General features: G+C 39.3%; 1 protein-coding gene across 3 annotated transcripts in view; it reads right to left on the bottom strand.

The window, feature by feature from the left end:
* The window catches only part of LOC130913862 (multiple C2 and transmembrane domain-containing protein 1), a 266,167-nt gene that overhangs the window by 29,031 nt on the left and 209,566 nt on the right, over positions 1 to 27,570 (bottom strand). The window contains exon 18 of one of the 3 annotated variants that reach the window (XM_057832765.1): positions 21,567 to 21,665. The exons of the other annotated variants lie outside the window; for them this stretch is intronic. Within the exon in view, the coding sequence (XP_057688748.1) occupies positions 21,567 to 21,665 (99 nt within the window). The remainder of the gene's footprint in view (positions 1 to 21,566; positions 21,666 to 27,570) is intronic. 3 annotated transcript variants of the gene reach the window in all.

Genomic DNA, 27,570 nt, shown 5'->3' with positions numbered 1-27,570 from the left:
GTGACATCATTATCGTTGACGCCATCGGTGGCGATTCAGAGGTTCGGGCTTTTGACAGCCCCGAAAATCTCTTCAGAGTTTAGTAAGTCATGATACGGATAACTCATTCACTGCCGTTGACAGTGACAGACATCAAAACCATCATGTTTCAGTGAGACGTCCAATGGGACTGATTGGATGTCTATGACAGTCATTGGCCGCCAATGAGTTAATTTATTACCGGTAACTAACATTAGGACAGCTACAAAAATAGGAAGTTCTTGATATTTTATAGAGTTAACAGATAACGACTTTTTAAATGATAACCAATATCCCGATATTGTCCAACTCCCAAAACCGTTGTGGACTTAACATATTATCGCTAATTGTATCGTGATGCACCACTGGATGCTTTAATCATGATAATGCTCACTAAGCATCACTGCAGTGCTAAGCTATGACCAGCCCTTGTACAAAGGCAGAAGGCTTCTACATTCACCTTGAAGGCAACATGCATATTGGCCCAAAACCGATAATGAAAAACCCATGTTGATATTATCCGATATCATTTTAAAATGTTTTCATCAGCTGATATTATTGGCTACCCGATAAAATCGGACAAATAAAGTTACTGTGTAGTGCATGTAAAGAGTGTTCATTTTTAAAGCAGATCTGCTTCGTCTATCACCAACAATGTGAGAAATTGAGTTAATGAGGCTCCCCATTCATACGAACCAACACAATCTGGACACATTGACACGATTATTTGAAAACATACCTCTTCAACACTAAACATGAAAGTTTGTTTGGTGAGCATGCTCCACAATCTAATAACAAGGTGTTTGGTTGACACCATCAGAACATGGTAACAGGACGTATGATCATGAATGGGAGTTAATATGAGGAAGTACCACAACTGCTATTTTTGTCATATTTAAAGCAATGAATATGACATTTTCTTCAGGGCTGAATGCGATTAAAGTAGACACGTATTAATAAAATGTGCCGGCAGGGAACTGGGGATCGGTCCGTAGTGTATACATAGGGTATGACATACTATACAATCAAACTGCTGCAAGAGAAAACTGCAATTATGATATAACAATATGGTATTTACAAGAAGACAAATTAGTGCAGCACTCAAAGAGAGCAGACTTCCACCTAAGTTTCCAAATTCAAAGCTTCACCTTACTTGGTAGAGTTAACCCTTTATTGCCAAATGTATCACATTTGATACACCTAAAATGTCATGATTTTGAGAGTAATTCAGAATTTTGACATTTCGTTTTGAAAAAAAAAAATGATGGATGCAAGTCAACACATGCATCTGCAGGTTCCATGAGAAAAAACAAACCAAAAAAAAACAGGATTTAGCCAGGGTTTTAGATATTAGAGCGCTTATTACGCATATTCATTTTGACATTTCTTTTTACAAATTTGAAAAAAAGGTTTCATTAGGACCTTATTTTTCAAATTTTGGGATTCTCTGATATTTGCTTCATGTTGCAGGTCTTTAAGGGTTACGTATGAAACAAGCTATAGAAATTCCTTTTCTGACCTTCTCTGACGTTTGATCTCATTACCTCAAAATGCTACCACCTCTTCCATTTTTAATGACAAAGATATCCTCCAAGTTTGATCATGATGTGATTCCCGTTAACCGCTCTTGAATATTTTTTTTGTGCTAGTTCCTTTTCTGACCTCTCTTACTTTTGACCTCATTACCCCAAAATGTAATCACCACTTCTATTTAATTTTACAAATATACACTGAAAATTTGATTATTTTCCATTTCTTCGTTCTTGAGGTATCTAGAACACAAATACAAAACATCCTTCCATAGGTTTCACTTACGAGCAGAGGTCATTTTAGAGTGGTTGGATTTTTTTTTTCCCCCCAAACAGTACTGTATTCTTTTAGAAGACAGTAGAGGTAAAAAGAATCCTTGACCACAACCTTCCCTCTAATCTCTGATCTGATAATGTGAAAAAATAACCATGGGATGATGTGGAAATCCAGATTGACTGCACAGCAAAATCTCACAAGACAAATAGATACAATTAGTCACGAAGGAAAGGGGTTGTTTTTCTTTGCAAATATTTTGGCGACTTTATTTCAACCTCTGGTGAATCACTTCCTCTGATTCCATCTGCTTTTCATTGCTCACTCAAATAAATCTCAGAGCACCCAATCTGTTGTGGCCCATCCGTACCCGGCCGGATCAGGCCGTTTTTATCGTTGAGGGACGCTGAAGAGCGCGTGTGGGGGCCGAGGGAGAGGTGTGAGAGAGCCGGCGGGGGTGCCTAGGATAGGTCAAAGGTCAGCCAAGTATAAAACACTGCCACATGCCCCTCGGACTGCGGTCTGACTCCTATTTCCTGTCTTCAAACGAGACTCGTTGAGGCGGGAGGTAGTAATAACACAGAGAGCCATGGAGAACCTTGTTTTCCCAGCTTCCCCACTTACTGCGCACATATGGAGCCAGGCAACCTGTTCCTATAATGGAACCCAATACGCACACACACTCACGCACCCCACAGCTATTAGATAAGCTTGATTTGCACACCTGGTCTTGCTGAGTAACTTTATAAACATGATGACGTATACCCCAAGACAAAGACAACAAGGGTCTCCTCCTCTTCCTGGACTGTCACTGCCGCCTAATTGATCTGCGGTGTTTTGATATCAATGTAGTGAGACCACTCAAAAACAGGGTAAAAAGCAGAATCTTTACAGGTGTCTTAGTCCATCTGTTCTGTCCTTTGAGGACAACTGCTTGTTTTATAATTGTAGAGACAAATTTAATTTAAAAAAAATAAGATTTGGCCAAAAGTGCAGCAATGCTCGACGGGTGTGACAAATTTCAGCACCTGAGATGAGCGCGTAGCTTGAATCATTCCGACGAATAGCATGATAAGAACACCTAACAAGTGTGCCACTGTGTATTTTAATTGACTGCAAATGCACGTTCATGTGCAATGTGTTATGACGATGTGTTATAGTAATTACCGGTTCAGTCTGGGAGTTAGATTTGTGACTGAAGTCAAATACAAGAAGATTCAATCCAAGTAAATTTGTCTTTTGTAAGATATGCTCAAGTATTATGTGGAATCCTTACTGTCAGCAGTATATTACAATACAATAAAGTAAATTGGACACTCACAATAAGTTTTTCACAATACAAGCATCATCATAGGAGAAAATTAGTCTCATTTTGCAAGCGACTTTTCACTATACGAGCACCAGAAAAGCATCTCTCTTGCTTTGCGTGTCTGAGTGCCTCAGGATCCCACCGGTTGGCAAGCGAGCTCTCTCCTTCAATTTGACTCCCCATGTGTCTCGGCGTCCCGCAACGGGGCATACGAATATCGCATCAACAGATACCCTCATATCGTTGTCTCCGGTAATTACTGGCGTGCACACACTGACGCCAGGTGGTGCTCAAGCGCTGGTCCATCCCCTCTTAACCGAGCAAGTGCCCTCATCAAGGTTATAAAGTCAACATCATTATTATGTTAGCAATGCGTGAGCAACACCAAGTGCAGCAGACATAATCACTGTGAGAGTGCCCTCTGTCCTCCAAACGTGGAAACACACCTCCTGTGTGCCCAACTGCCCATCATCTGTCAACGTGAACGCGCAGCGCGGAAATGAAGGCGGCACATTACTTGTCTCTTAAAGGGGCCGCACTTAGTTACCATACCTGTCAAGTTGTACTGTTTTGGCGTAATTTGTACAAGTGAGCACTGATTTTTAAACGTGTCCGCCGTACATTCAAAGTCTGTACGTTTTTCGTGATTACGTTTTTTTTCTTCTCCGTTCGGATTTTGTCACCATTTCGGCAACAAGACAGTGTTCGTTACTACGTTGGTTGAATGACGCGCGAAAGGTCAGAGACTGAGAGAGAAGACCAGGAGTGGGAAAGAGGGAGTTGTGATGCCGCTGCAAACGCGATGCTAGGCTAGGTGGCTCCAATAATACCTGACTGGAGCCGGTAGCCTACAAACTACGCCCACATGATGCTACGCTAGATATCACATGTATATGAACTAGATGCGAAATGATACACTTACCGGCGTTGGTAAACAGCCGCCATCTTAAAGCAGTAGACTTCTCAGAAAGGCTCTGTTGTAGTGAACCTTCCTTGCAAACCTAAGTAACTTTTTATCTAAAATGCTCCTAAATCAGCAAAATCTTGACTTGAATCTATCTTTAAATGATGAAACAGTTTTAAAACTTTCACATGTCTAAAGTAGACGGAAGGGAACTAATGCAAAAACGGGAGCAATTTTAACAACTTTAACGGTTGATTCACAACATTAAATGACTTTCAAACATAGCAAAGTTTTTTTTTTTTTTTTTTTTTGGAAAAAATGAGGGAAAAAAACATGAAAGGTAACACTAGTTACTTTGCCAAGTAACTAATTACTCTTACATTCAGGTAACTGAGTTACCAACTCAATTACTTTTTGGGAGAAGTAATTTGTAACTCTAAATAATTACTTTTTTAAGTAAGATTAACAACACTGGTCATAAAGATGCAGTCTGCAGAATGAAAAGCTATGCTGTGACGAAAGCGAAGATTTTATTCTGTCAATTTGTTTCCGAACACAATTTGCCTGCAACTATTGCTGATCACTTCTCAGAATTAGCAAAAGAAATGTTCCCTGACTCAAAGATTGCATCGGTAAGTTAATTTTATCAATTGACCTTTTAAATTTATAGTTGGACACACTAACGAATTACCTTCAAGTCAAGCTAAAGTGCGAGCTGAAGTGCCATGAAGTGCAGCCATCAAAAGACAAGATATAAATTGCCAAACTTGCTACATACAATTATAACAAAAGTGAATGTTAAATTTTAGTATTCACGATGTAGCTGAAGATATTGATTGTTCTTTGATTGCACCAGGTTATATGAGACAATACTACCAATAAAGTCCTATTATTTTAAAAAATTGAGTTTTATTTTTGTTTCATACTGCACGCTGTATTAATGTCAGATTCGTCACCAATTTGTAAGGGCATACGTCACAATTTGTAAGATTGCCAACGGCCTCGGGTAGACAGGTATGAGTTACGGACATTAAATTAACCTATTTCAATATTTAGTCATGGGTTTGCATGTTTAGTACTAATATTGCTACTTCGAGGGAATGTTGCTGCTTAACAAAAACTAATAAGTATCAAAATAAACGCACACAAAAAAATATATACTTGAAACTCACCTGGAGGAAGTGAAACTGAGTGTGTGTAGCAGAAAGTAGATGAGCAATAGGCTCCTTTCTTTGAGTATAGGCACACAGATACACAGTTATAACAAAAATGCAGCTTTAAAGCAGGCTATAAGCATCATTTATTTGCTAAATGCCAAACATAAATGAGCTGTGTAGTGTGTGCCCTGTTGTATGTATGTTATTCATATTGTTGTTGTTTTTTTTTATGTTTACAACGTGTAGCAGTTATCATGCCTCAAAAGGAATGAATAAGATAATTAAAATATTTCTTAAGTTTGGAATCGGTTGCTATTTATTTAAATATTTACAGTAAATAAATGTGTAATTAGTTAATACATCTGCAATGTTTTTTTTTTTTTTTTTTTACTAATTCACATTGTTCTAACGAGGCAGCCTGAGCATCTGCCGCTAAATTGTCTTTGCATGCCACTGCCAGTAATTGTATTTTATATCGAAGTGCATCCGAATCATTTGTGCTTACAAGTGAACATTAACCATGTCACTCAAGAAAATGACAAAGACAGTAATGAGAATAAATCAGAACTGAAAAAAAGCACACACAAAAAAAAATTAAATAAAATTGAAAACAGGAAAATAGTTTTAGAAAAGAGCTTTAGCAATCTTTTATTACAAATATTAGCTCGACTGGCTCACATTTTTTTGTTAAAGGTATCCACAGATTTTATGAGTTAAAATAATTTGATATTTAAACCCCTGTTTATGTTTTTGTTTTTATACAATTTATAAAATTTGTTTAACTAGTAGGTCACCATTGTTGTTGATGCCGCAGGGCACTGCCGTCACATGGTTATGCTGCTGGTCTTCCAGAGTATTACTCTAGTGACATAGACATGTCATCTCTTCAACCCTTTCAATTTGAACCCAGGATGAACATTAATGAGCATGGCAGCACTGTCGATATTTCAAAAAACAAGCAGCACAGGCAAAATAAACAGGTAAGACATGATGAGACGAGAGTAGGGGAAAAAAATGGTGTTCTGCCAAAATGTGCTACACCGGCGAAACATCTACAAGAGGCGAATATGACACCAAAAGTACTACTCTGCGCTTTCAGCTTGTTTTGCTTCGATGCATACAGACAGAACATACTAAAGATGCTTTAAGAAAAAAATTAAACGTAGTAATTACAAATAAGGGTGGTTTAAATATGCTACATGACTAATGTGGTCAACAGATCAACAATCTGCCATAAAGCTACCACAAAAAAAAACAACAACAACAAAAAAAACAATGCTTAAAAGTATGAGAGGGAAACCCATACAAAAGTGACAATGAAAAGGCAATAAAAGACTCAATAAAAACACAAATAGTAAGTACTCGCCGCTATTTGATAGTAGTATTCGTCGGGTAACAGTGACAATCTACGTCATCACCCCGAACATCCATAAAACATGGCACCCTCCGTAGGCCAAAACATGTACTAAATATTATAGATTTTTAGATCAATGGCAACATTTTATGTGTTTCTAATAATATATTTTAGTAGTCAATTTTAGAAGTCTTTAAGTCTGAGGTTCCCTTTAAGTCGCAACAAGAATCCAGCCCTCATGGTAAGTACCTATATGAACCAAATAACACTGTTTTTATACTTTAAATTTCTTTTTCAGATTATGTAGCCTTAAAAATTATGCCTTGAATTATTATTTGGGGGTAACATGGGGACTCAAAGGAAGTGTTGCACGTATTATCTCGAATTAAATTATTTCTTATGAGGAAAATACATGATACGAGCACCTTGTCGTTATGACCTTGGTCGTGGAACGGACTGTGCTCGTATCATGAGTACAAAACTGTAGATGCAGAAACAAAATTTGTTACAGCACAAACAAATGCACCATTGCGGTTCCATCCAGCCGTAGATGGGTGGCTGCGTTACGTTACTATAAATTAAAAGTAGAGTATCTACAAAACCGCTGCAGCTCAAACGAAAACCTTTACAACACAAGCCAGCACAAATTATTGACATCATTTTCAGCAGATTTAGATCAAAATGTGGGGGGGGGGTGTTGCTGGTTGACCTCAGATTGACCTATAAAAGAATTGTAAAGCAAAATGTTTTACTGCACAAACAAATGACATAATTTTTTATATAAATTTGTGTCTGATGGGGAGGTATGAGGGTCTACTGTATTGGAATGTGTCATAAAAGCAATTCTAGGCATTTTCTTACACCTAAAATTAGTAAAGACTCCAATTTAGATTGATAATAATATAGGTTTGTCAGGGAAGCTCAAGTTTGAACTCCGAGACAAGTGTTACCTCGATAGTTAGATTAGAGAAACAAATACGACCACAACCATGGATTTAGTAGGTTTTAGTACAAGAGCTCTTGGGTACAGACGCAGAGTAACACAAAAAGCGCCTCTCCGCATGTGGACAAAAGAGAGATACAGGGAATCCCTCTATTTATGGGTTGACACCATAAAAACGAAATCGAAACTTACTAAAAACACCTCAAGTTACAGAAAAGCATCTCTCATAGGGGAAAACCACCTTAAGCTGTAACCTTGACTCACAAGCTGTGGCCAGGAAGAAGTTTGATAAGCCACAGTTGCTATATTGTACTCATTCAGGGCATATTGGAAACAACAGGAAAATGACAGTCTAAATTTGGGCATATTGACTCCGTCTACAATCGTCAAGGCTATGAGACGGCCCACTCAAAAAGATTACAACAGATTATTTTAACAATGATACTCTATGCTATAATGTTCTCATGCAAGCATAACAAAAGCCTTCAACATATAATATATAATGGTTGTGTTTTAAGCATGAATAAATTCTCTCACAAGGTTGAAGTACATTCATAGGCAAAGACAAATTAGAGGACCAAAAGAGTCCATGATTGACAAATAGATGTCTACAGATAGACGTCCAGACCTTTTTGCATGGGAAGTCCTGGCAGCAATTGCTCGCTAGACAGCAGCTAATAAGCTACACTCTGTTTGTTGTGTTTTTTTTTTATTTTTTACCTGTCCTCTTCAGCTGCTTGTACACAGATATAGTAAATCTGAATGCCTTCAAACATTATCGCTATCAGTGGTAGCCTACGAATTAAGGTGGCTTTTGTCTTTGTAATTATGAAAACATCATATGAAAAAAGGTGTTAACCCAAAGATAGTGTGGGCGGGGTCACTGTTTTTTTTCTATGTTAGTGTACTAGATGTGGAATTCTTTCTCAGCCTCACTCACCAACATGCAATTTTTTTTTTTTTTCTAGGGTAGAACTCATGTCTGCTCTCGATACAAAATCAACAAGGATGCCTTGAGTTCCCCTCTGGGAGCCACATATTAGCATTCTGTCACGTTTCATTTGACATTTCAATTTTTACAGTAGAGGAAACAGAAACAATGAGAAACAGGTGCAATTTTAGCACAGCAGTCACGTTTTCTTCACACTAATCATGCCGTGTCACTGCGATATATGCTGTGGTAATATATTCATGGATTTTAGTTTAAACAGTTCTTTGAATAGCTGTGTGCTTCCACCTTTTGATATTTGAGCCCCTTTTAATTGACTTCGTCCTCAGTGTCCGTTTTCGTTTGGCTCTAGGCTTCAGGTCAAAACGTTGTTCTGCTTTTGTCAAGAGAAGTCAACGCGCAATGCACGTATTTCCCTTGATTAATATTTAGTGGAGCGTTTGAGCAAGTTCACCACAAGTCACCAATGAGTGCAATGTGGTTAGCCTGACTTAGCGATTTCTGTGTACTGTACGCCTTCACACATCCACATCACTTTAACAAGCGCTGCCTCCTGTCTTCATTGATGAGAGCACTCCCGCAGTGAACCTGCTCAGCTCGCTCCTACGCAGGTAACTCCATGTTAAAGTAATAGCTTGGAATTCATGTCACACTTTGCAACACATGATGCAAACCTTAGACACAAATCTCCCAGCAAAGGAATGCTAGGTATTCCTCTTCCTGTACTTGATGAGAGTAATGGATGTCAAATAGTCGGTGATGCCCATAGGAAATCATGTCAATTACAGTCTCAGCGGTGTTTAATAATGGATAATAATATGCTCATATAAGGATTGCTGAAAAATAAAAAGAAAGCATACTTGAATGATGATTCAATTAAAATGCAAAAGAGGTGGGACCACACTTGTAAAATTGCCGGTCCAGATGGGCCATATTTGTTTTGGTTCCACAGTATTTAACGCATTACTCCTTACAACGCTACCTATAGCAGGGTGGCATATAGTAAATGGAATTATACTTTTTTAGCACACATACCTTCTTTAAGGCACTCAAAGCATGTTGACATTCCTCATGCACCTATTGATGATGCAGCACCAGGAGAACGTCGAGTTTAGTATTTTGCTCAAGGATACTTAGACGAGGTTACCAGGGTGCAGGATTGAATCCAGAACCTCTGGGTTGGGGCTCTACAGCTGGGATTTAAACTGGGAGTGCTAACAGCAATTATCACTGCCAGACCTCCGAGTCAGAACGGGTTGAACGTCTTGCGCCGACAATGACACTGAAAGATGAACATTTACATTCAGTGCTCACTATTTAAATGAGATGGATGGTTATCATTGTCGATGGCAGGCAATAAATAAATATATAAAATTAATTAGCTTTTATTAACATTTTCTTAATTTATACATTTATTTATTGTTTAAATAATATATGTTAAAGTAATATTTCCAAAAATACAACAAAGACTTATAGTGAAAAAGATATATAAATTATTATAATTAAGACCTTGCGTCCACATACAAAGTTTGGGTTATTTAGGCCCAAAAACGTTAGTATTGTTGCTCACACGCCTCCACCGATGCGGATGCCAGGTAGTTTTATTTATTTGCTTGATTTTTAATTACTAAAAATAGTCAGTTCCTCTATAATAAGTTAAACCCTCTTTCCAACTGCATTTTCGGAATGAATAGAATAGAATAGAATAGAATAGAATAGAATAGAATAGAATAGAATAGAATAGAATAGAATAAATCTTTTCCATAACATTCACCGTATAAAAAAATGCAAAGTACAATTAGGCTAATATAAACACATATTGGGAATAAAGTGAATAAGTGATGAGAAGCAAGTGGTGATGTAGTGGTAATATAACCGTGTGTGTATGACACTTTACAGTATTTAGGCCAGGAGACAGACGGTGGATATGATAGTGCAAATGACAGATCGTACATAGATATTGATGTAACAGTGCTAAAATGCAATAATGGAACTGTGCAAATATTGCATATGCAGTACCCAAATTGCTGTCTGAGAACATATTACTTAGTGAGGTACATGTGACAATGTTGTAGCATTAGCAGTGCAATGACATTGATATTTTAAAAAATAACTGAAAATAAAAATAACAAAAAAGGGAGTATACCCAACTCCCCAGTGGTACATTTAGCATGTGAAGGCATTCAGATTTACCATTCTGCATGTACAAACAGCTGAACAGGACAGGTAACAAAAAGCAAACAAACAAAAACGGAACATGTTTTAGCTCCCCAGCAATCGTTCCCTGTCAGCCTGACTGCCAAAAGACCATGTGGCAGTCAGCAAAAAAATATATTTGCAAACACTTGCAGCGCAAAGGTGTACTCCAAACAAGCCAAAGTCAAACTCCAGCGAGGGCTTCCTGCTGGAGGTGAACCAGGCACAAGTTCTACACGAGTAATTATTCTCTTTGCCTCCTCACTGCCCACAGCATGGATAAATATACACATATGAGCCAAGGGAGCACCATAGAGAAGTGGAGACCTTATTTAAAAGTTTGACCTTTTCTAAAGACAAAGTGTTTTAGGGTTACATTCACACATACAGTAAGTGGGTATTTTTTTAAGAACTATTTCTAGTTCTCCAAGGTCCTAAAAGTCTCTGGCCGCACTAAAGGCCTTTAAAAAAATGGATCAGGACACATAACACGGCAGTCAAATGTATGGTAAAAATAGTACAGATGTCCCGACTAGTCCACGTAGTCCATGTCATCGATGACGTAAATCCGTCGACGAGCACACTATTCTGTTGACAGTTAATAAAGGGTTGAAAAAGATATATGCGTGGAAAATTGAGAATGGCGGACGCCCGGGATTCATACGGGGAAAGTGGCACAAAGCCAAAAAAGTGCACCACAGTGACCTAAGCACGGACTTATTTCAACGAAACAAAGGAGGGTACACTGTCGTGTGCAGTGCCAAGCTTGCATACCACGGCAGCACGTCGACCGTGAATGAACACCTGAAGTGCCGTCACCCAGGTATAATTTTGAAAGACGACAGGAGACAGCAAGCTGGCGGATCATAAGTCCATATAACAACATGTTTTATTGAAGTTGTCTTTATGTGGGTCGTACGACAGAGTATTAGGGGCTAATGTTGGGCTAATGTAGCTGAATAAGCAGCTACGTACTTCCGTTAAAAGCAATATTGAACGTATGTATATGGTGTTTTACAAATGGCTTTACAAATAAGGAAATCCTTACTATTTTCATCTAAATCAAATTATAATCAATACAAGAATTAACACTAATTCTAAACTACACTACATTACACTAATAGTATGTACTGTAATTGTTATATTCATAAGCAGTTAATTTACACATTGATAAGCAGATTAGTAGTATTTTGCATTACTATACGCATTTATCTTTGCTATAGTATGCATTACTATATGCATTTTAACTTATTTTGTAGACTTCAAAAGCAGCAAAGAATAAGGCAGTTTACAGAATAGCCCAGGAAATTCAATCCAGCTTCAGTGATGATGACTGTAGTGACAACATTGATGAAGAATGGCTGTCAGACAACAACAGAGACATTGGTGCATAGGTGCAGGAGTCACAACGATAAGGTTAATTAGTTTTCTTATTCAAGCCTATACCTTGTGCCTATAGTGTTGCAAGTGTTGAAATTTCCCAAAAATTGTTGAAATTTTTATCAAAGCATAAACAGGATCAAGGGTTTCTATATTCACAATAGAACACAAGTTAATTAATTTTGAATAGTTAAGTCAAATTGTTTTATGTTGAGTGTGCAGGTGCATGGAGTCTACTGGTTAGGACATGTCTAACTTCATGAAAAAATATTTTGGGAAAATAGAAAATTGAACATTACTTTCATGTCCTAAGAAGAATAAAAATATTTTAGAAAAAAATCTTGACCAGGGATTTCATAATTCATGCATCAGTGGGTTAATTCATCAATGCCTATTAATTGTAGAAGCAGCCGCCGGTGCACTTTCAATCACTTCATTGAATAACCAGTAACGAAATAAACATGCGACAAATGGTATGAGTAACTCAAGATGCAAACTGCCGGGCATATCTACACTTTTAATTTTTTATTAAATCAAAAATAAAAGTTACATATGTTTGTGTGACCTTAGGGTATAGTGTGTTAGCATGTGAGTCTTCTCATCACCTTCAGCACTGCAACCACTCTATCACTTCCAAGGTCAGCAGAGCAAAGACAAAGTCCCCACGACTTTTGTGCTTTGTTCCCCTTTCTGGAACCCAGAGTGCACCCACTTTGCTCGTTTTCTTTCCCCACTATGCCTCACCTCTGCTCCCCTGCTACTGCCGTCTCCTTTGCCTGTCCTTCCCCGCATGCGCCCAGGCTGAGTGTGATGGATGGGACAACATTACACTTGTCCTCTGTTGGCCTGCTTTTGCTATTCAGCACCATCTTTCTTTGCCCGTCCAAAACTCTGAAGTCATCTTTAGATCTCTGACAAATGTATTCAAATGTATTGTTATTTAAATCAAAATACTCAAGAGAAATACAAAGAATTTGAAGTTTTCCGTTCATATTATAGATTTTAGCCATGGTGTCATTTCAGTATCAGTATTAATAGACGATAGATCAGGGGTGTCCAAACTTTTTGCAAAGGGGGCCAGATTTGGTGTGGTAAAAATGTGGGGGGCCGACCATGGCTGACGTCCTTTACGCAGAACAATATATTTAAGCAAATTTTAGCAAGCCATTCTGTGTGTCACATTTGCTTTATTATTATTTTTTAATTAATAATTTTAACAATCTCGCAACTGGCGTTCTCTTTCGACTCTTGGACTCTTGCGAAATACTGCTGCTGTGAAATTAAACTAGCTTCAAAAGTTGCTTCAATTTCTCGCCGCGCATCTTCCCCGTAATCTTGTCGTACATGTCAGCGTGTCTTGTTTGGTAATATCGCCTCACATTGAATTCTTTAAAAACAGTGACTGTCTCTTTGCAAATGAGGCAGACACAGTTATATTTTATGGAAGAAATAGTCCAATTTCCACCTATCCTTGAAGCGTCAGCCGTCGCAGTCAACTTTTTGTTGTTGTTGATTGTCGCCATTTTAGATAATTGGAAGTCAAGGATCACACAGGGTGCTTAGGGTGCTGCTGCCTTTTAGTGGGTAAATGAGGAGCAGCATTTAGCTACTTCATATGCTGGTAGCAGTACTGCTGACCAATTTATTAAGTCTGTGTGCGGGCCAGACGTTATTGATCTTATGACAGAGGCTGGGGGCCGGATGAAATTTGACCACGGGCCGCATTCGGCCCCCGGGCCGCACTTTGGACATTTGGACTTTGTATGAGACGCTTTTTGTTTATGTTTAGTAAACCTGTATAGCGTGCTAAGCTAACGTTGTTGCTAATGCAATGCTTGTGTACTTTTTTTTGTAATTTTACGACGGTCTAAAGAGGAAAATGGTTTGAGGCCATTTTGTTAATAAATCAGATGAAAAAGGAAGAAGTCTGATTATTAAGGCGTCGTTCAATAGCTGTCTAGCTTTGGAAAAAGTAGACGCTTCGGAGTGAGGACAGCATAAGACAGATTTAAATGACAGTAGAGTGAAATGCCCACTACAGTCCTTATGTACCGTAAGTTGAATGTATATATCCATCTTGTGTCTTATCTTTCCATTCCAACAATTTATTCTACAGAATATATATATAATTTACAGAAAAATATGACATATTTTATAGATGGTTTGAATTGTGATTAATTGCGATTATTTACGATTAATTAATTTTTAAGCTGTAATTAACTCGATTGAAATTTTTAATCGTTTGACAGCCCTACTTACAATGCTAACTTTTTTTTTTTTTTTTTTTTACAATGCTCTTAATCGTTCAAACACATATTCCCACCAAAAACGGCCAAATATACCCATAAGCTAAACTACAAATGCATAAAAAAACATGTTTGCTCAAACAAAAACATACCTTATGTTGGTCTTAGCAGGGTGCAGCTAGATTCAGCAATGTTAAATGAGTCATGCCATACTCACAGTTGCCATTAGAGGGCAGAATATCCAACCAAATCAATTTAACTGCAAACACTTTCAAAACAAACCTGTATAACGCCGCTCTAATTAAACGAGTCCTCAAAGCAGTGAAATTTGATTTGAGGCTTTTTTCTACTCAAATTACTTGAGTTAATCGATTAATCGTAGCAGCACTAGGTGGCAGCCAATAAACATTGGCTGTCACCATCCCAGTTCAAATGAATTGGACGTCTACTGTATGCCCGTCAGTGGCAGTCAGTCCCCGGCGATGAGTTCATTTTGGGGCATTTCACATCATTTCCTGTTGATTTTCGAAGTGCTGAATGTTCCAAATGAGTCGGAAGTGAAAAATCAGGCTAAATTATATTCAATAGGAATTAACCTGTGAATGTCCTAAAATGAACAGGACGTGACCTGTAAATGCCCACAAGACCTTCTCTAGTTGCAGTGCCATCGACGGTGCTAGACGTCCAATCCAGTCAAAACAAATTGGATGTCTTGCACTGTCAATGGCAGCCCGTGAGCTAATGTAGGCACCACTGCATTATAATTGAAGATTTTGGTAGCAACCTGTTAGTTCCTTAAAAAAAATACATTAAAAAAAAATTAAAAAGCCATCCCTCCCTTTTTAAATGGATTGGAGCTCGATGGCGGTCAATGGCAACCAATAAGTTTAATTTTAGGGCATTTCAGGTCATTTGCTGTTGATTTAGTGTCACGCCCTGTAGATTTTGGGGCATTTATGGGTCACTTCCTTATGATTTTGGGTTACTGAACGGGAAGTGACTTGAGAATGTCCCAAAATAAATAGGTGGTGATTCCAACTCAGCAGTGAGTGGCCTCAAAATGACCTATAATGAACAGAAAGTGACCTGTAAATGCCCCAAAATTAACAAGTGACCTATTAATTCCCCAAAAATCAACAGGAAGAGGCTGAAAATCAACAGCAAATGCAGCAAATTTTGGGTCGCAACTTGATAGTTCTTTTTTTTTTTTTTTCTTTTTTTTTTTTTTTTAAACCGTGACACCTGTTAAAAACAATATATCAACAATCAACAATATATCGACTCTTGGCAGGAGCATATCGATAACCTTTTAGGATACAAAGCATCACGAAAGCTCACGATAACGATGATCTGACGATATGGCGATACAACGACTATCGATACATTGGTCAGGAAATCATTCTAGAATATTCTACAAGCAACTAATAAACAGAAAAACATAATTTTCATCCTTCAGCTGTGTGTTTATCACTAGTAGACGTCCAATTCGTTTGAAGATTTTGGTAGCAACTTGATTGTTTTTTTTTTTTTAAAACATTGACACCTTTTTAAAACGGTATCTCGATTCTTGACAGGAGCATGTCGATAACCTTTTGGGATACAAAGTATCATGATATGTCACCATTTCGATATTTTGTCACACCCCTAATCCCGATATATCACCATTTTGATTTTGTGTCACTAGCCTGGAACTCCTGACTCACTGCTGTTAGAGCGATAGAGTCTGGCGACCGTCCCGCGGATCAAATTCCCAGGGCGGAGCAAGCCACAGCAAACATAGAGCAGAGTGGACCAATCAGCGGCGGGCGGACGTGACAGTTGGTAAACTGACAAGAAACTCTAGCGTGAGCGGAGAATGGAGAAGTTTATTCAACATGGTTAGCGCGAGACAGACCATTGTCAATGACTTGTGTCGATGTGTTTTTGGTCATTTAAAACAGAATTTACCGTGGGTTGTAACATATTCTCGGCTCTCCCATTTGTTGTGGAGACGACTTCCGACGTGCAAGAGTGACGTTGCTCGTTAAGAACAGTCACGCAAATAAACAAATCTGATTGCACAGATGATTTCGTTCAAGTTCGAGACGTCATTAAGGAGCTGGGTCCCAGACTAATCTCACGGTGTTTAAAAAATAGAAGGAGAACAGTCTGGCCGTGCCAGGCAATTGTGTCACACCCCTAATATTACCCAGAAAAAGTTTCAATATTTGCCTTAACTATTGTTTGGGTTAAAAATAAATAAATAAATAAAATAGCGAAAGACCGAGAGTGCACTGGTGTGAAGTGAAGGGCTCACGTCTTCAAAAAAGTAAATAAAATATGCATCTTCTGTGCTCATTACAGATTTATGACTCTTGTTAAAAGAAAAGGTGGCGGCTGCCTGCTAACACGTCTGACTTTCAAATCCAGAAGACACTGCTGTCAAGTGTTGTGTTCCACATTCTGTCCAATAAGAGACAATGCAGAAGGAGCGCGCGCAGGCGTCAACATCCTATTCGGTGACGCTGCTCTGCTCGAGTTACTTTGGGCGCATGAGAGCACACAGGAACTCCTCACCTACAGTGCAGCGAGTGCCTTTCCTAGTGCTTTGATGCATAGTTCATCAGTGGAAAAGTGCAGTTGCTTCAGCCGCTCTTGTATGTGATTGAGAACAATAACAGCTGGGAAGTACATATTGCTGCATAGGACATAATGAGCATGGGGATTTTCCATGCAATATGGAATATTTTTTTGTCTTTCCCTGGAAACTTTTAAGAAAAATCACTCACGAGCTTACTTAAATCTCCCAAATGCCAAGGCACCTGTCTACATATGCTTTGGAAGTTTAGCAAGTGTTTAGCAAGTTTTTAATTAATTTTTTAGCCACCTGTTTGTCACACATTTTACAGAAAAGTGCCACGGTGTAAGTTTTTCTCAGCGCCGACAATTTGTACTTTCCACATACTGGCATCATTACAAACAAAAACATTTGTGATAAGACAAAAAATCTAAGCAGAGCATTCATGCGCAATCAAATTTGATGTTATCACAGTGAAACAAAGAAGAGGTAAATAGGTTAAGTAGTAGGGGTGTGACAAAATATCAAAAAGGTGATAAATCGCGATACTTTGTAGCCCAAAAGGTTATTGAAACGCCCCCACCGAGAATCGATATATTGTTTTAAAAAGGTGTCACTTGCCACGTTTACATGGAGCCAAATATTCCAATTAAAATCGGAATATTTGTTCAAACCGAATAAATGTGTTCCATATAAACACCTCATTCGGAATGAACAGGCCCAAACCGAATGGAATTTCATTCCGATTCATAGGGGTGGAATATTCCTTTTCCCAAACCGATTAGAAGTAAAATTATATCATGTAAACAGGGAAGCGGAATGTTGTCTGGTTGCGTTCTTTCTGCGCATGCTCCGTACTGACGTGGTGACGTCACTCGGTGACGTAAGTAACGTCACTTGCAACATGGCTTCCAAGCACACGCACAGCGCACCCACACAACTTTTTAAATGAACGGCGTATCATTCTGAAGTTTTGTTTCCACTCGAAAAGTTAAAACAGCAGCTGATCTGACGATCGATCTCCATGTTTTGCAACGTGACGCTTTGTTTTGATTAATCTGCGCATGTCAGACGGCAGTTGTCAAACGTCCTTTCGGAATAAAGGCAGTCACATGTAAACGCTGGATCGGAATAGATGAAGTGACATGTAAACAGCTGATGTGAAATTTCCATTCGGAATGATTTGAATCGGTATGAATAAAAGTCAGCACGTAAACGTGGCTAGTGTTTAAAACAAAAAGGAACCAACAGGTTGCTACCAAAATCTTCCATTAGATTAGTGTCTATGCTGGCTCACTGGCTGCCATTGACGGCGCTAGACATCTAATTCATTTTGACTGGATTGGATGCCTAGCGCCGTCAATGGCACTGAAACCAGAGCATACACAGGCAGTCGGCATTTACAGGTCACTTCCAGTTCATTTTACGGAATTTACAGGTTACTTCCTGTTGATTTTAAGTCACTTCCTATTCATTTGGGGACAACTTTGAGTCACTTCTTCAGTATGCCCCAAAATCAACAGGAAGTGACCCGTAAATGCCCCAAAAAGAAAAGGAAGGGACCAAAAGTAAACAGGAAATGACATGAAATGCCCCGAAATGAACTCATTGCCTGGCTTTGGGTGCCACTGATGGCCATAGACGTCCAAACTGTTTGACGTTGGAGGGATGGCAGCGAATGAACGAAGGTTTTAGCTACTATTTGCGATACAAGGCTCACGATAACGATGCTCTCACGATATGGTGATACAACAACTACCGATACACGGGTCTGGAAATCATTTTAGGATAGTTTACAAAACAATAAACGGAAACGCAATCTCTTTTCCTCCTCCTGCATTGAATTGGAATGAGTTTATCACGAGTGGACGTCCAGTCGATTTGAACGGGGAGGCGGCAGCGAATGAACATTTTTTCACTTTCCTCCCGCTTCAAATGCATTGAACGTCTATGACCGTGTCCTTCCTGTTGCTTTACGGGTCACTTCCTGTTGATTTTGGGTTACTGAAAAGGAAGTGACTCAAGAATGTATAGGAGGTGCTTAAAAACCAACAGGAAGTAACCTGCGATTTTTTTCCAAAATATACAGGACATGACCTGTAAATGCCCACAAAGGACTGGCTGAATGCTCTGGTTTCAGTGCCATTGATGGAGCTAGACGTCCAATCCAGTCAAAATGAATTGGGTGTCTAGCTGTTATGCCCTGAGTTCTGTTAAAGTGGGAGTTCAGGATTTTTTAAATTAGGCTTAATCTTCGAGTTAGCAGGGGTTTAGTTAGTTAGTGGAGTTAATTTTAACAAATTCCATTTCGTTTGGAAGTTATTTGTTAGTTTCAGGGTTCCGGAGTGGCTAAGCTAGCACGAGTCAATGGCACCATTATAGCATGCCAATAAAACATATGCACACATGATAATCATCGATGACCCATGCAATCAATAGTGTTGGCTATGTTTTCAGGATAATTAGGTTATTAAATAAGGTTATTAAAACTTACCATTGCATATCAATAATTGCATTATGAACAGCAACATTTGTAATCCAGAAGCTCTGCTGAACTTCACTGCTGATTTTTTGTCGTAGCCAGCAGCAAGTAACCATTTTATATTTTTTCTCGTTCTTCATAGGGAATTTGTGAAACTTTCCTTTGCCCGTTTCTTCTATATGTCTCCACAGCTTCTAAATGCACATTTCACCATGTTGCCGGCCGTCAGTTAACTCAGCAGTCTGATGCTGCATTCTAGGAAGGTGGGAAGTCAGAGTTTCCAACCTCTGATCTGGAAAAATATCATTAGTACGCCTCCACTATTTGATAGCTTATGAGAGGTCAGGTTTGCTGGAGGTCAAAATGTCATTTAAAGGCGAAAAGCCATCTTTGCTGTTTACAATCTCTTGGAATGCTTTAAGGTCGCAACTTAAGCGGGCTAAGTCAGACTTCCCACCTTCCTCGAATGCAGCGTGAGACCGAGTGACCGAAGCACTCCTCTTTATTGAGGTCGTATTACGCAGAAAATAGTCCTGCAGAATGAAATGAATTATGGCAGTTTGGTGTGACGTTGTTTTGGCCGCATGGGTGTTTTGAAACAATGATCCATGTTTTGAATTCATTTGACTATGTTGGATCTGTTCGTAGATCTGTATCGTTTTTTTATTGGCATGCTATAATGGTGCTATTGACTCGCGCTAGCTTAGCCACTCCGCAGCCCTGAAACTAACAAATAACTTGCAAACGAAACAGAATTTGTTGAAATCAACTCCACCAACTAACTAAACCCCTGCTAACTCGAAAATTAACCCTAATGTCAAAAATCACCACCCCAAAACAATGCCCTAGTGTGTCTTTCACCCACCTGTGCCTCATTGTCTCGTTACCCTATGTCTGTATTTAAGTTACCCGTGTGCTGTCTTCTTATTACGTCATTGTCTATTTGTCTGTCCAAGCCCTGGTGTTGTTCCTCCGACTAAAAACATTTTTTAGTTGATCACCACCCAGCCTTGCCTTCTCGTTTTTCCCTGCATTTGGGTCCACCTTGCCCCCTCCTAATCATGACATCTAGCACCGTCAATGGCAGCCAGTGTGCTATTGTAGATACAAGTCTTCTGGTAGATTTTGATAACCTTTTTTTTTTTTTTTTTTTTTTTAAACTGACACCTTTTTAAAACAATCGATTCTTGGTGGGAGCGTATCGATAACCTTTTGGCCTACAAATTATCGCTAAACATCACCTAATCGATATATTGTCACACCCCTAGTGGCTCCAGGATCGGGCTTCATAGCCATATGGAGTGGCATCATCGCCAGAAACTCTAGCCACTGACCAAACAACAGAAGCTACGTCATCTTCGACTACGATGGATCGCCTAAGAAAGCAAGCAGTCGCTTCCCCAACCCAGAGGGTTCGATTTCCCGCCCTGGTGACCTCATTTGACTTTGCATCAGCCGTTCAGTATCTTGCTCAAGGATACTGAACGGCTGATGCAAAGTCATCAGTAGGTACTGTAAATGAAGATGTAGTGTCAAAGTGCTTTGAGTAGCCTGAAAGATGGAAAGGCGCTTAGTATACACCTCCAAAATGGATTAAACGTCTCCAAATTCACTGCAAAAGGACGAAAACAGGCACATGATTAGACGTCTATCATCGTCAATGCCACTGAAAAAGTTAATATAGTGTTACAAGGTGGACCACTAGACCGCCGCATCGGTTTGACGGTTCATTAGCTTCAGCTCATTACAGAATCCTATTTAGAGCTTTATAAAGTTTTACCATCATAACCCTATCCATATGCCACAAGATTATCACCACCGCACCCCACATTGAGAAGTAAGATAAAGGTTGCCTGTACTGATGTGAATCAATAAGTGGCGTGGTGTGTACCCTTAAAAGGCAGAAATTACATCTGTTAGCTTGAGTTACTCTCAAATCACCCTTAAATACCACATAGCCTACAGTCCCACAGGCAGAGCATACTTAACACACTACCACACTTCAATCTACAGCTGTCATCTCGCAGTACTACAGGGAAGTCACATAAAGAGACTAGGCAGACCGTCATGCTGGAAGCCTCATCATTAGCCTGGAAGGCTACAGTGGCTACAGTTAAGTACAGAACGTGCAAGCGGGTACAGGTACAGAAAACCCGACAAGACAGGAAGACAGGCTTAAAGGAGGTGACGATTGACCTAAGTAGACAGCGACACACCAGTGGGAGTCAGTAGTGGACAGTGGAACAAAGCACACGCATGCCCACTTACCACCATTGTTAGCATCCACTCAAAGTGCCACGAAGCCAACATATCCTCGAGGATATGGTTTTTATCACAGCTGTCGTCCACGGCCTCTGGTTTAGGGTCCTTGTGGATAGATTAAAGTCAGATTTGACTTTACTATTCAAAGAAGTGAGAATGGAAAGCACAGAAACTAAAAGGAATAGCTACAACAGGGGTATCAAACTCATTTAAAACTCAGTTCTGGCCTCCGGGCCTTGAGTTAGCACCTGTGAGCTAGAGTATTAAAAAATATCATGAAAAAGACAAAACTGTGAATGTGTCTTGAGGGAATGTAGATAGTGAGAGCTGATGGGCCTCATGTGACAAAACAAAAAACAAACAAACAATGCTGTATAGTTTGCAGAGAAGGACAATGCTCAAGTGCACCTCTTTCACTTTCAGGAAACGGTGAGGAGAAAAATTAGATAGGATGGGGAAAAATGGAGCGGAAAAGTCAATAACATCGTTTACAGCGCAACGCTTTTCATCCTTCACAGGCAGCGAGTAGAAAAGAATGCAGACCCCCTTGATACCGGAGGACAACCATGCCGCACTGCAAGCTCAATAGAATTCTCAAAACATTTCAGTCACATTTCCTTTTTTCCCACCCCCACATACGAGTGATATAATTCCCAGTGCTCTCTTTAGTGCAAGTATATTATGCCGTGTTGCTATCTGAATGGTCGCATGGCGTGACAAGGAGTGAGAAGGTGCGGCGGGTCCTGGGAGGGTGTTAGGGCAGATGATAATTCGGTTTCACCCGATATAATTGTTTAAAGGTGACCTTGCATTTTTAGATGATTTTTTAAAAATGATCTTTGTCATCATTTTAGCAGGTTTGTGAGAATATTTGTGTTGACAATGTTTAGAATTTCATCTTTCAAGTTATTTTAGTTGGTCCTGTTTCCTTGTTTCTGCGAATAGCTGGACTCTTATTAGTATGTGGCTGACTGAATGTCAATGTGTAATGTTTACAGTTAAATATTTAAAGAAGCATAGGCCAGTGCGCTATAGACCCTACTCACATGACGTCACAACCACGCCTCCGCGCCATATTGTCCGTCAGCTCGTCGGGTTTAAAGCATTACCGCTACGTAAATTCCTCCTATTATGGCGTGTTTTTCTGCTCGTTAACATTAATAATCAAAATGGTGAAGGCGTGTGTGGCGGTTGGTTGCAGTAACAGAGAAGATAGACGGAGAGACTTGAAGTTCTACCGTATTCCGAGAGACCCGGAGAGGAGAGCGAGATGGACTGCTGCAATTCGACGAGAAAACTGGGCACCAAACGATCACCACAGATTACGTAGTAGTCATTTTATATCTGGTAAGATGCATTTAATATATATTTAGAGGGTTTTGGGCCGACAAGCACAATTAAGATCATTGCGAGGCTAATCGCCGACAACATACAGTTTCAAATTCAAGATGTTTATTTCTTCCGCCCTCATTATTTTTTGAATAATATTTAGCTGGTACCAAGTGAAAGAAGCTGGCCTCGTCTCCGGATCATCAGTTAAACAGGTGTGTCCAAACTTTTTGCATAGGGGGCCAGATTTGGTGTGGTAAAAATGTGGGGGGCTACCTTGGCTGATATACGTAGAAAAATATTTTTATACACATTTTAGCAAGCCCTTCTGTGTGTCACATTTGCTTTATTATAATTATTTAAATTCATAATTTCAACAATTTCGCCTTTGTGGCGTTCTCTTTCGACACTCGGGCTCTTGCGAAATACTGCTGCTGTGAAATTAAACTAGCTTCAATTTGCTATAATTTCTCGCTGCGTATCTTCCCTGTAATGTTGTACATGTCATCGTGTCTTGTTTGGTAATATACATCGAACTCTTTGAAAACAGCGACTGTCTCTTTGCAAATGAGGCAGACACAGTTGTTGCATATTTTATTGAAAAAAATAGTCCAATATCCACCTATCCTTGAAGCGTCGGCCATCGCAGTCAACTTTTTTTGTTTTGTTTGATTTTCACCATTTTAAAAAATTGAAAGTAAAGGGTCACACGGGGTAATGTTGCTTAGAGTGCTGCTCTTAAAGTTTTTCAAACTTTCGTGAGAATAGGCTGATTTTGTGTGGACAAGATAGTTGTAGATATCAGGGTAGCAGATGTCAGGCAGAGACGGCGAAGACAGCAAGTCGAAAAATATCGATTTAGGCATCAAATATGGATCTGGCGAATGGATAGACTGAAGCTTTTCCACATAACGCCTTTTCTGCAACGCATCCAATGAGTTTACAGCGTCTGAAAGCACCGGGGCTTCCACGAATTGCACTATAAATTGCACGACAAATTGAAACCATTGAGAATACGGATAAACAATGACGGACAATATGGCGGCCGGATACAGCGACACGTCATTCTGTGACGTTGGTGAGTAGGGTCTATAGCACCCCAGCTTAACGATATTCTTACCGGTAAGTAGCGGCCACGTTGAGGAAGACAACGTTGATTTTCCTGATAGTTTACTTGACATTTATGACAAATGTTTCAGTAACTCTTTTTTTTTCAGATGAATCTGCTTCATTTCATTGTATTGATGTTCAGATTTGTTCATTCAACTTACCGAAATTTCCGGACTACAAGCCGCTATTTTTTTCTCTAATTTTGAATCCTACGGCGTGTTCAATGATGCGGCCAATTTATCGATTTTTCAAACGGCCGCCAGGGGCGCTGGAGCATAAAATGTGAGACACGTGGAATATACAGTATGTGTTGAGGATGACGCTTGTTTGCACTATTACCGGTAATTTAACTTTGTGCTTTGTGCATGAATAAAAGTAGCAGACCCTCATCTTTGCGCCTGAGTGAAATTAGCCAACCCGCATGATGGAAAAGGCTAGAAGAAATGCATATGAATTAGCTTTTCAGTTAAAAGCAACTGTAGTGGCTGATCAAAAAGGAAACAGAGCTGATACATGCAATCGTGCATTTAAAGTGGCAGTCCGAGTTGAATGGGAGGCTTGGATGACCAGCGGCGAGAGATCGTTTACCAAAACTGGCCGCATTGCGAAGAGCTTTTGCACAAGTCTGCCAGTGGATCCTATTATTAATTAAATACCTCTCTGAGTTCCTCACAGAAAAAGGCCAGGAAATAAATAACATGGGCCATAGTTTGGGGACCCATGTGTTAAAGTGTATTATTTGCCATTATATTGAAATGCATGCCTTTTAGTATTTATGGTGCTTTCACGCTCAAGTGCGGGCGCCCTTGCGCTTCCTCACGAGAAGAAGAACGCGCTCACGTAAAGAAGAGGGCGCTTACACGCAAAGAAGTGCCGCATCCAAGCGAGTGAACGAGTTAGTGAGAGAGGGAAACACTGCTACGAGCCTACGTTCTTTGGTAATGTTTGTAAAATATCTACAGAGGCAACGCCTGTATGTATCATCTTTTGTGTTTTTGTTGTCTGTTTCCACTCGCGATCGGACACTTAAATCCAGTTGTATAGTGGTTTGAACGATGTGCTAATGCTAGCGAACGCATTCTAACCATATGTGTTATTATTGTATTAGCAGCTATTCATCGCTGATTTACATTGATGCAAACCTGTTTGTTATTGGGGACGAAATTGATTTGTTTCATTTCTATTTTTACTTTCACTCTTCAAGTGATGGTTGAATAAAGTCAGCATATTATACCAACGTCTTCTGCATTGTCATTTGGGAGTTTAGCCTGCTGTATAGCCAGGACTGAGACTTAGCGTGAGGACATTGCAGTCATATTCCCTCCCGATGCAGTTATCTCCACCTTGCAATGACTGCAAGTCGCTTTGTTGTAATTTTTCCTCGTGAAGACACACTTTCGAGCGTTTTAAACCTACGTGCTGTCATTGTTTACGGCTGCAATGTCCGCGCTAAACCATCGTAACCTTTTATTTTACCCTCTTTCCTGGTGAAGTGTAGCCAAACTTTGGAGCGAGTGGTTCTTGGCGCCGTGCTAGTTTGATGCGTCTGGACAACAAGAATTGTCATGACGCAATATGTGTCTTTAGGAAACGTTAAAGGGATCGTTAAGGCTTTTTCATTGTGATGTCGAGGCCTCGAAACACTAGGAACCGGTTCGGAATTGGAAACGGATTTCGATTCCCATCCCTACCAACGGGTTTCTTAAAGCCGGTCTGCTGCGTGACGAAGAGGACGGAACAAGCTCAGAAGTGAATTTGCGTCATTATTAGAGATGTTACAAGCGACAATGAAAGACAGATACACTTCGCCACGCACCTTCTCAGTCTAAGTCAATTCATATCAGACACGGTGGGTGAAGACTTCCATGTAAATGTCTCATGTTACTATGTGGGCACACACGGCTTAAAAACAGGACAGGCTTATGTATGTACAAAATGTTTTTCCTTTAAAAATGTACCGGGTGAGGCTTGTAATCAGGGGCGCCAATAGTCCAGAAATTATGGTAATAAAATTATTCATCTTGAACCACTTGACAAAAAAAAAAAAAAAAAAAATTAGTACCGTATTTTTCAGACTTTAAGTTTCACGAGCCAAAAAAATGCACAAAAAGGAGGTGGGGGAAACATATACTGTAAGTCGCACTGCAGTACAAGTCGAATTTTGGGGAGGTCATTTTATTTAATCAGAGACCAAGCAAAAACATTATACATTATAGCTGTAATAAAAATGAGAACAAAGTGCTAAATAGGTATCTGTTAATAGATTAACAGTTATTCAGATAACGATAAACAAAACAAACTCTTGATCTCACTCCAAATCCCAACCAAATCCATTCAAGCCTTCATCTTCAGTATCAATTTTGAACAACTGCAACAACTCAAAGTGAAGGGTACGCCTCGAGCATGAGTATTAACATATAAGTCGCACCTGAGTAGACATGCGCTGATTGCTGGTTTCAAGGTATATCGTGATATGAAAACTGTTTCAATACCGCAAAAAATTCCCGTCATACCGACTAAGGTATCAGCTATTTTTTATGTCCCAAAAATGCAGGGAGAAATCCCTTGCTTGCACCTGCAAGGCTCAATCCTCCACCACCGGTTGTTGCTCAGTGTCAGAGAGTCAGCCGTGCTACAATGGCTGGAGAAAGTGAATCTCCTGAACTTTTTCCCGGATGGAAGAAAACGAAATCGCTGGTATGGGAATACTTCGGCTACAGAAAAGTTACAGACGGCTGCGGCTTAGAGGAGAAAGGCCAACCGACATGCAAAACATGTTCACACATGGTGGCTGCCGATGAGGCAATACCCCCAATATGATTTCGCATTTATACAAAATTAAAGGTTAGTAAACACTGTCATGAACATTTCCTACCAGCTACGAGAGATAACTCCAGGGTGTTTAGTGGTGGTAAAACTGGTGCTTTATTCTCTCTGGAAACTGTGTTGAGAAAAAGAGTGTGTGTATAATGTAAACATGATACAAGTCATCCACATGTGCTTTTCATGGCAAATAATTATTTTTGTTCTGATGGTAATAATGTGGGTTTAGGTTCACCTAAAGGACTGCATTTATTTTGATTTTATTGAGAATATTTCAGTTATTTTATATTGTTTTTTATCTATTTTAACATTATACTTATGTTCTAATTTGATAATATGTTTTGTAAAGTAAAAATCCTGTTCAATGGAAAAAAGTTTTTTTTTGTCCGTACCGTCAGAATCTCATACGGCACATGCCTACACCTGAGTTTACACCGCAGGCCCAGCCGAACTATGAAAAAAAGTGTGACTTATAGTCCAGAAAATAGGGTAAACTTAATTTTTTACTTGTTTTTTTTTTTTTAGGTAAACTCTCGAAAAAAAAAATCTTCTGTGAACAAATGACGTCAATGTCTCTTTTATGCATGTGGAAGTGTCAGTTTGTTTTCTTTGCACAAGTTCATTGATTTAATAAAGACAATAAGTTAAACAATATCAGACCAAACTAATATAAAAGTGAAAAGAATTAAAAAACTGCTATATAAAACATTATATGCAGTGTTCTTTCATTTTAAATATATACTAATAT

The sequence above is a fragment of the Corythoichthys intestinalis genome, chromosome 3 (genome assembly GCF_030265065.1).
Source record: "Corythoichthys intestinalis isolate RoL2023-P3 chromosome 3, ASM3026506v1, whole genome shotgun sequence".
In the NCBI taxonomy this organism is placed as follows: domain Eukaryota; kingdom Metazoa; phylum Chordata; class Actinopteri; order Syngnathiformes; family Syngnathidae; genus Corythoichthys; species Corythoichthys intestinalis.
Note: the sequence above shows the minus strand (reverse complement) of the source record. Positions and strands in the feature narration are given on the sequence as shown.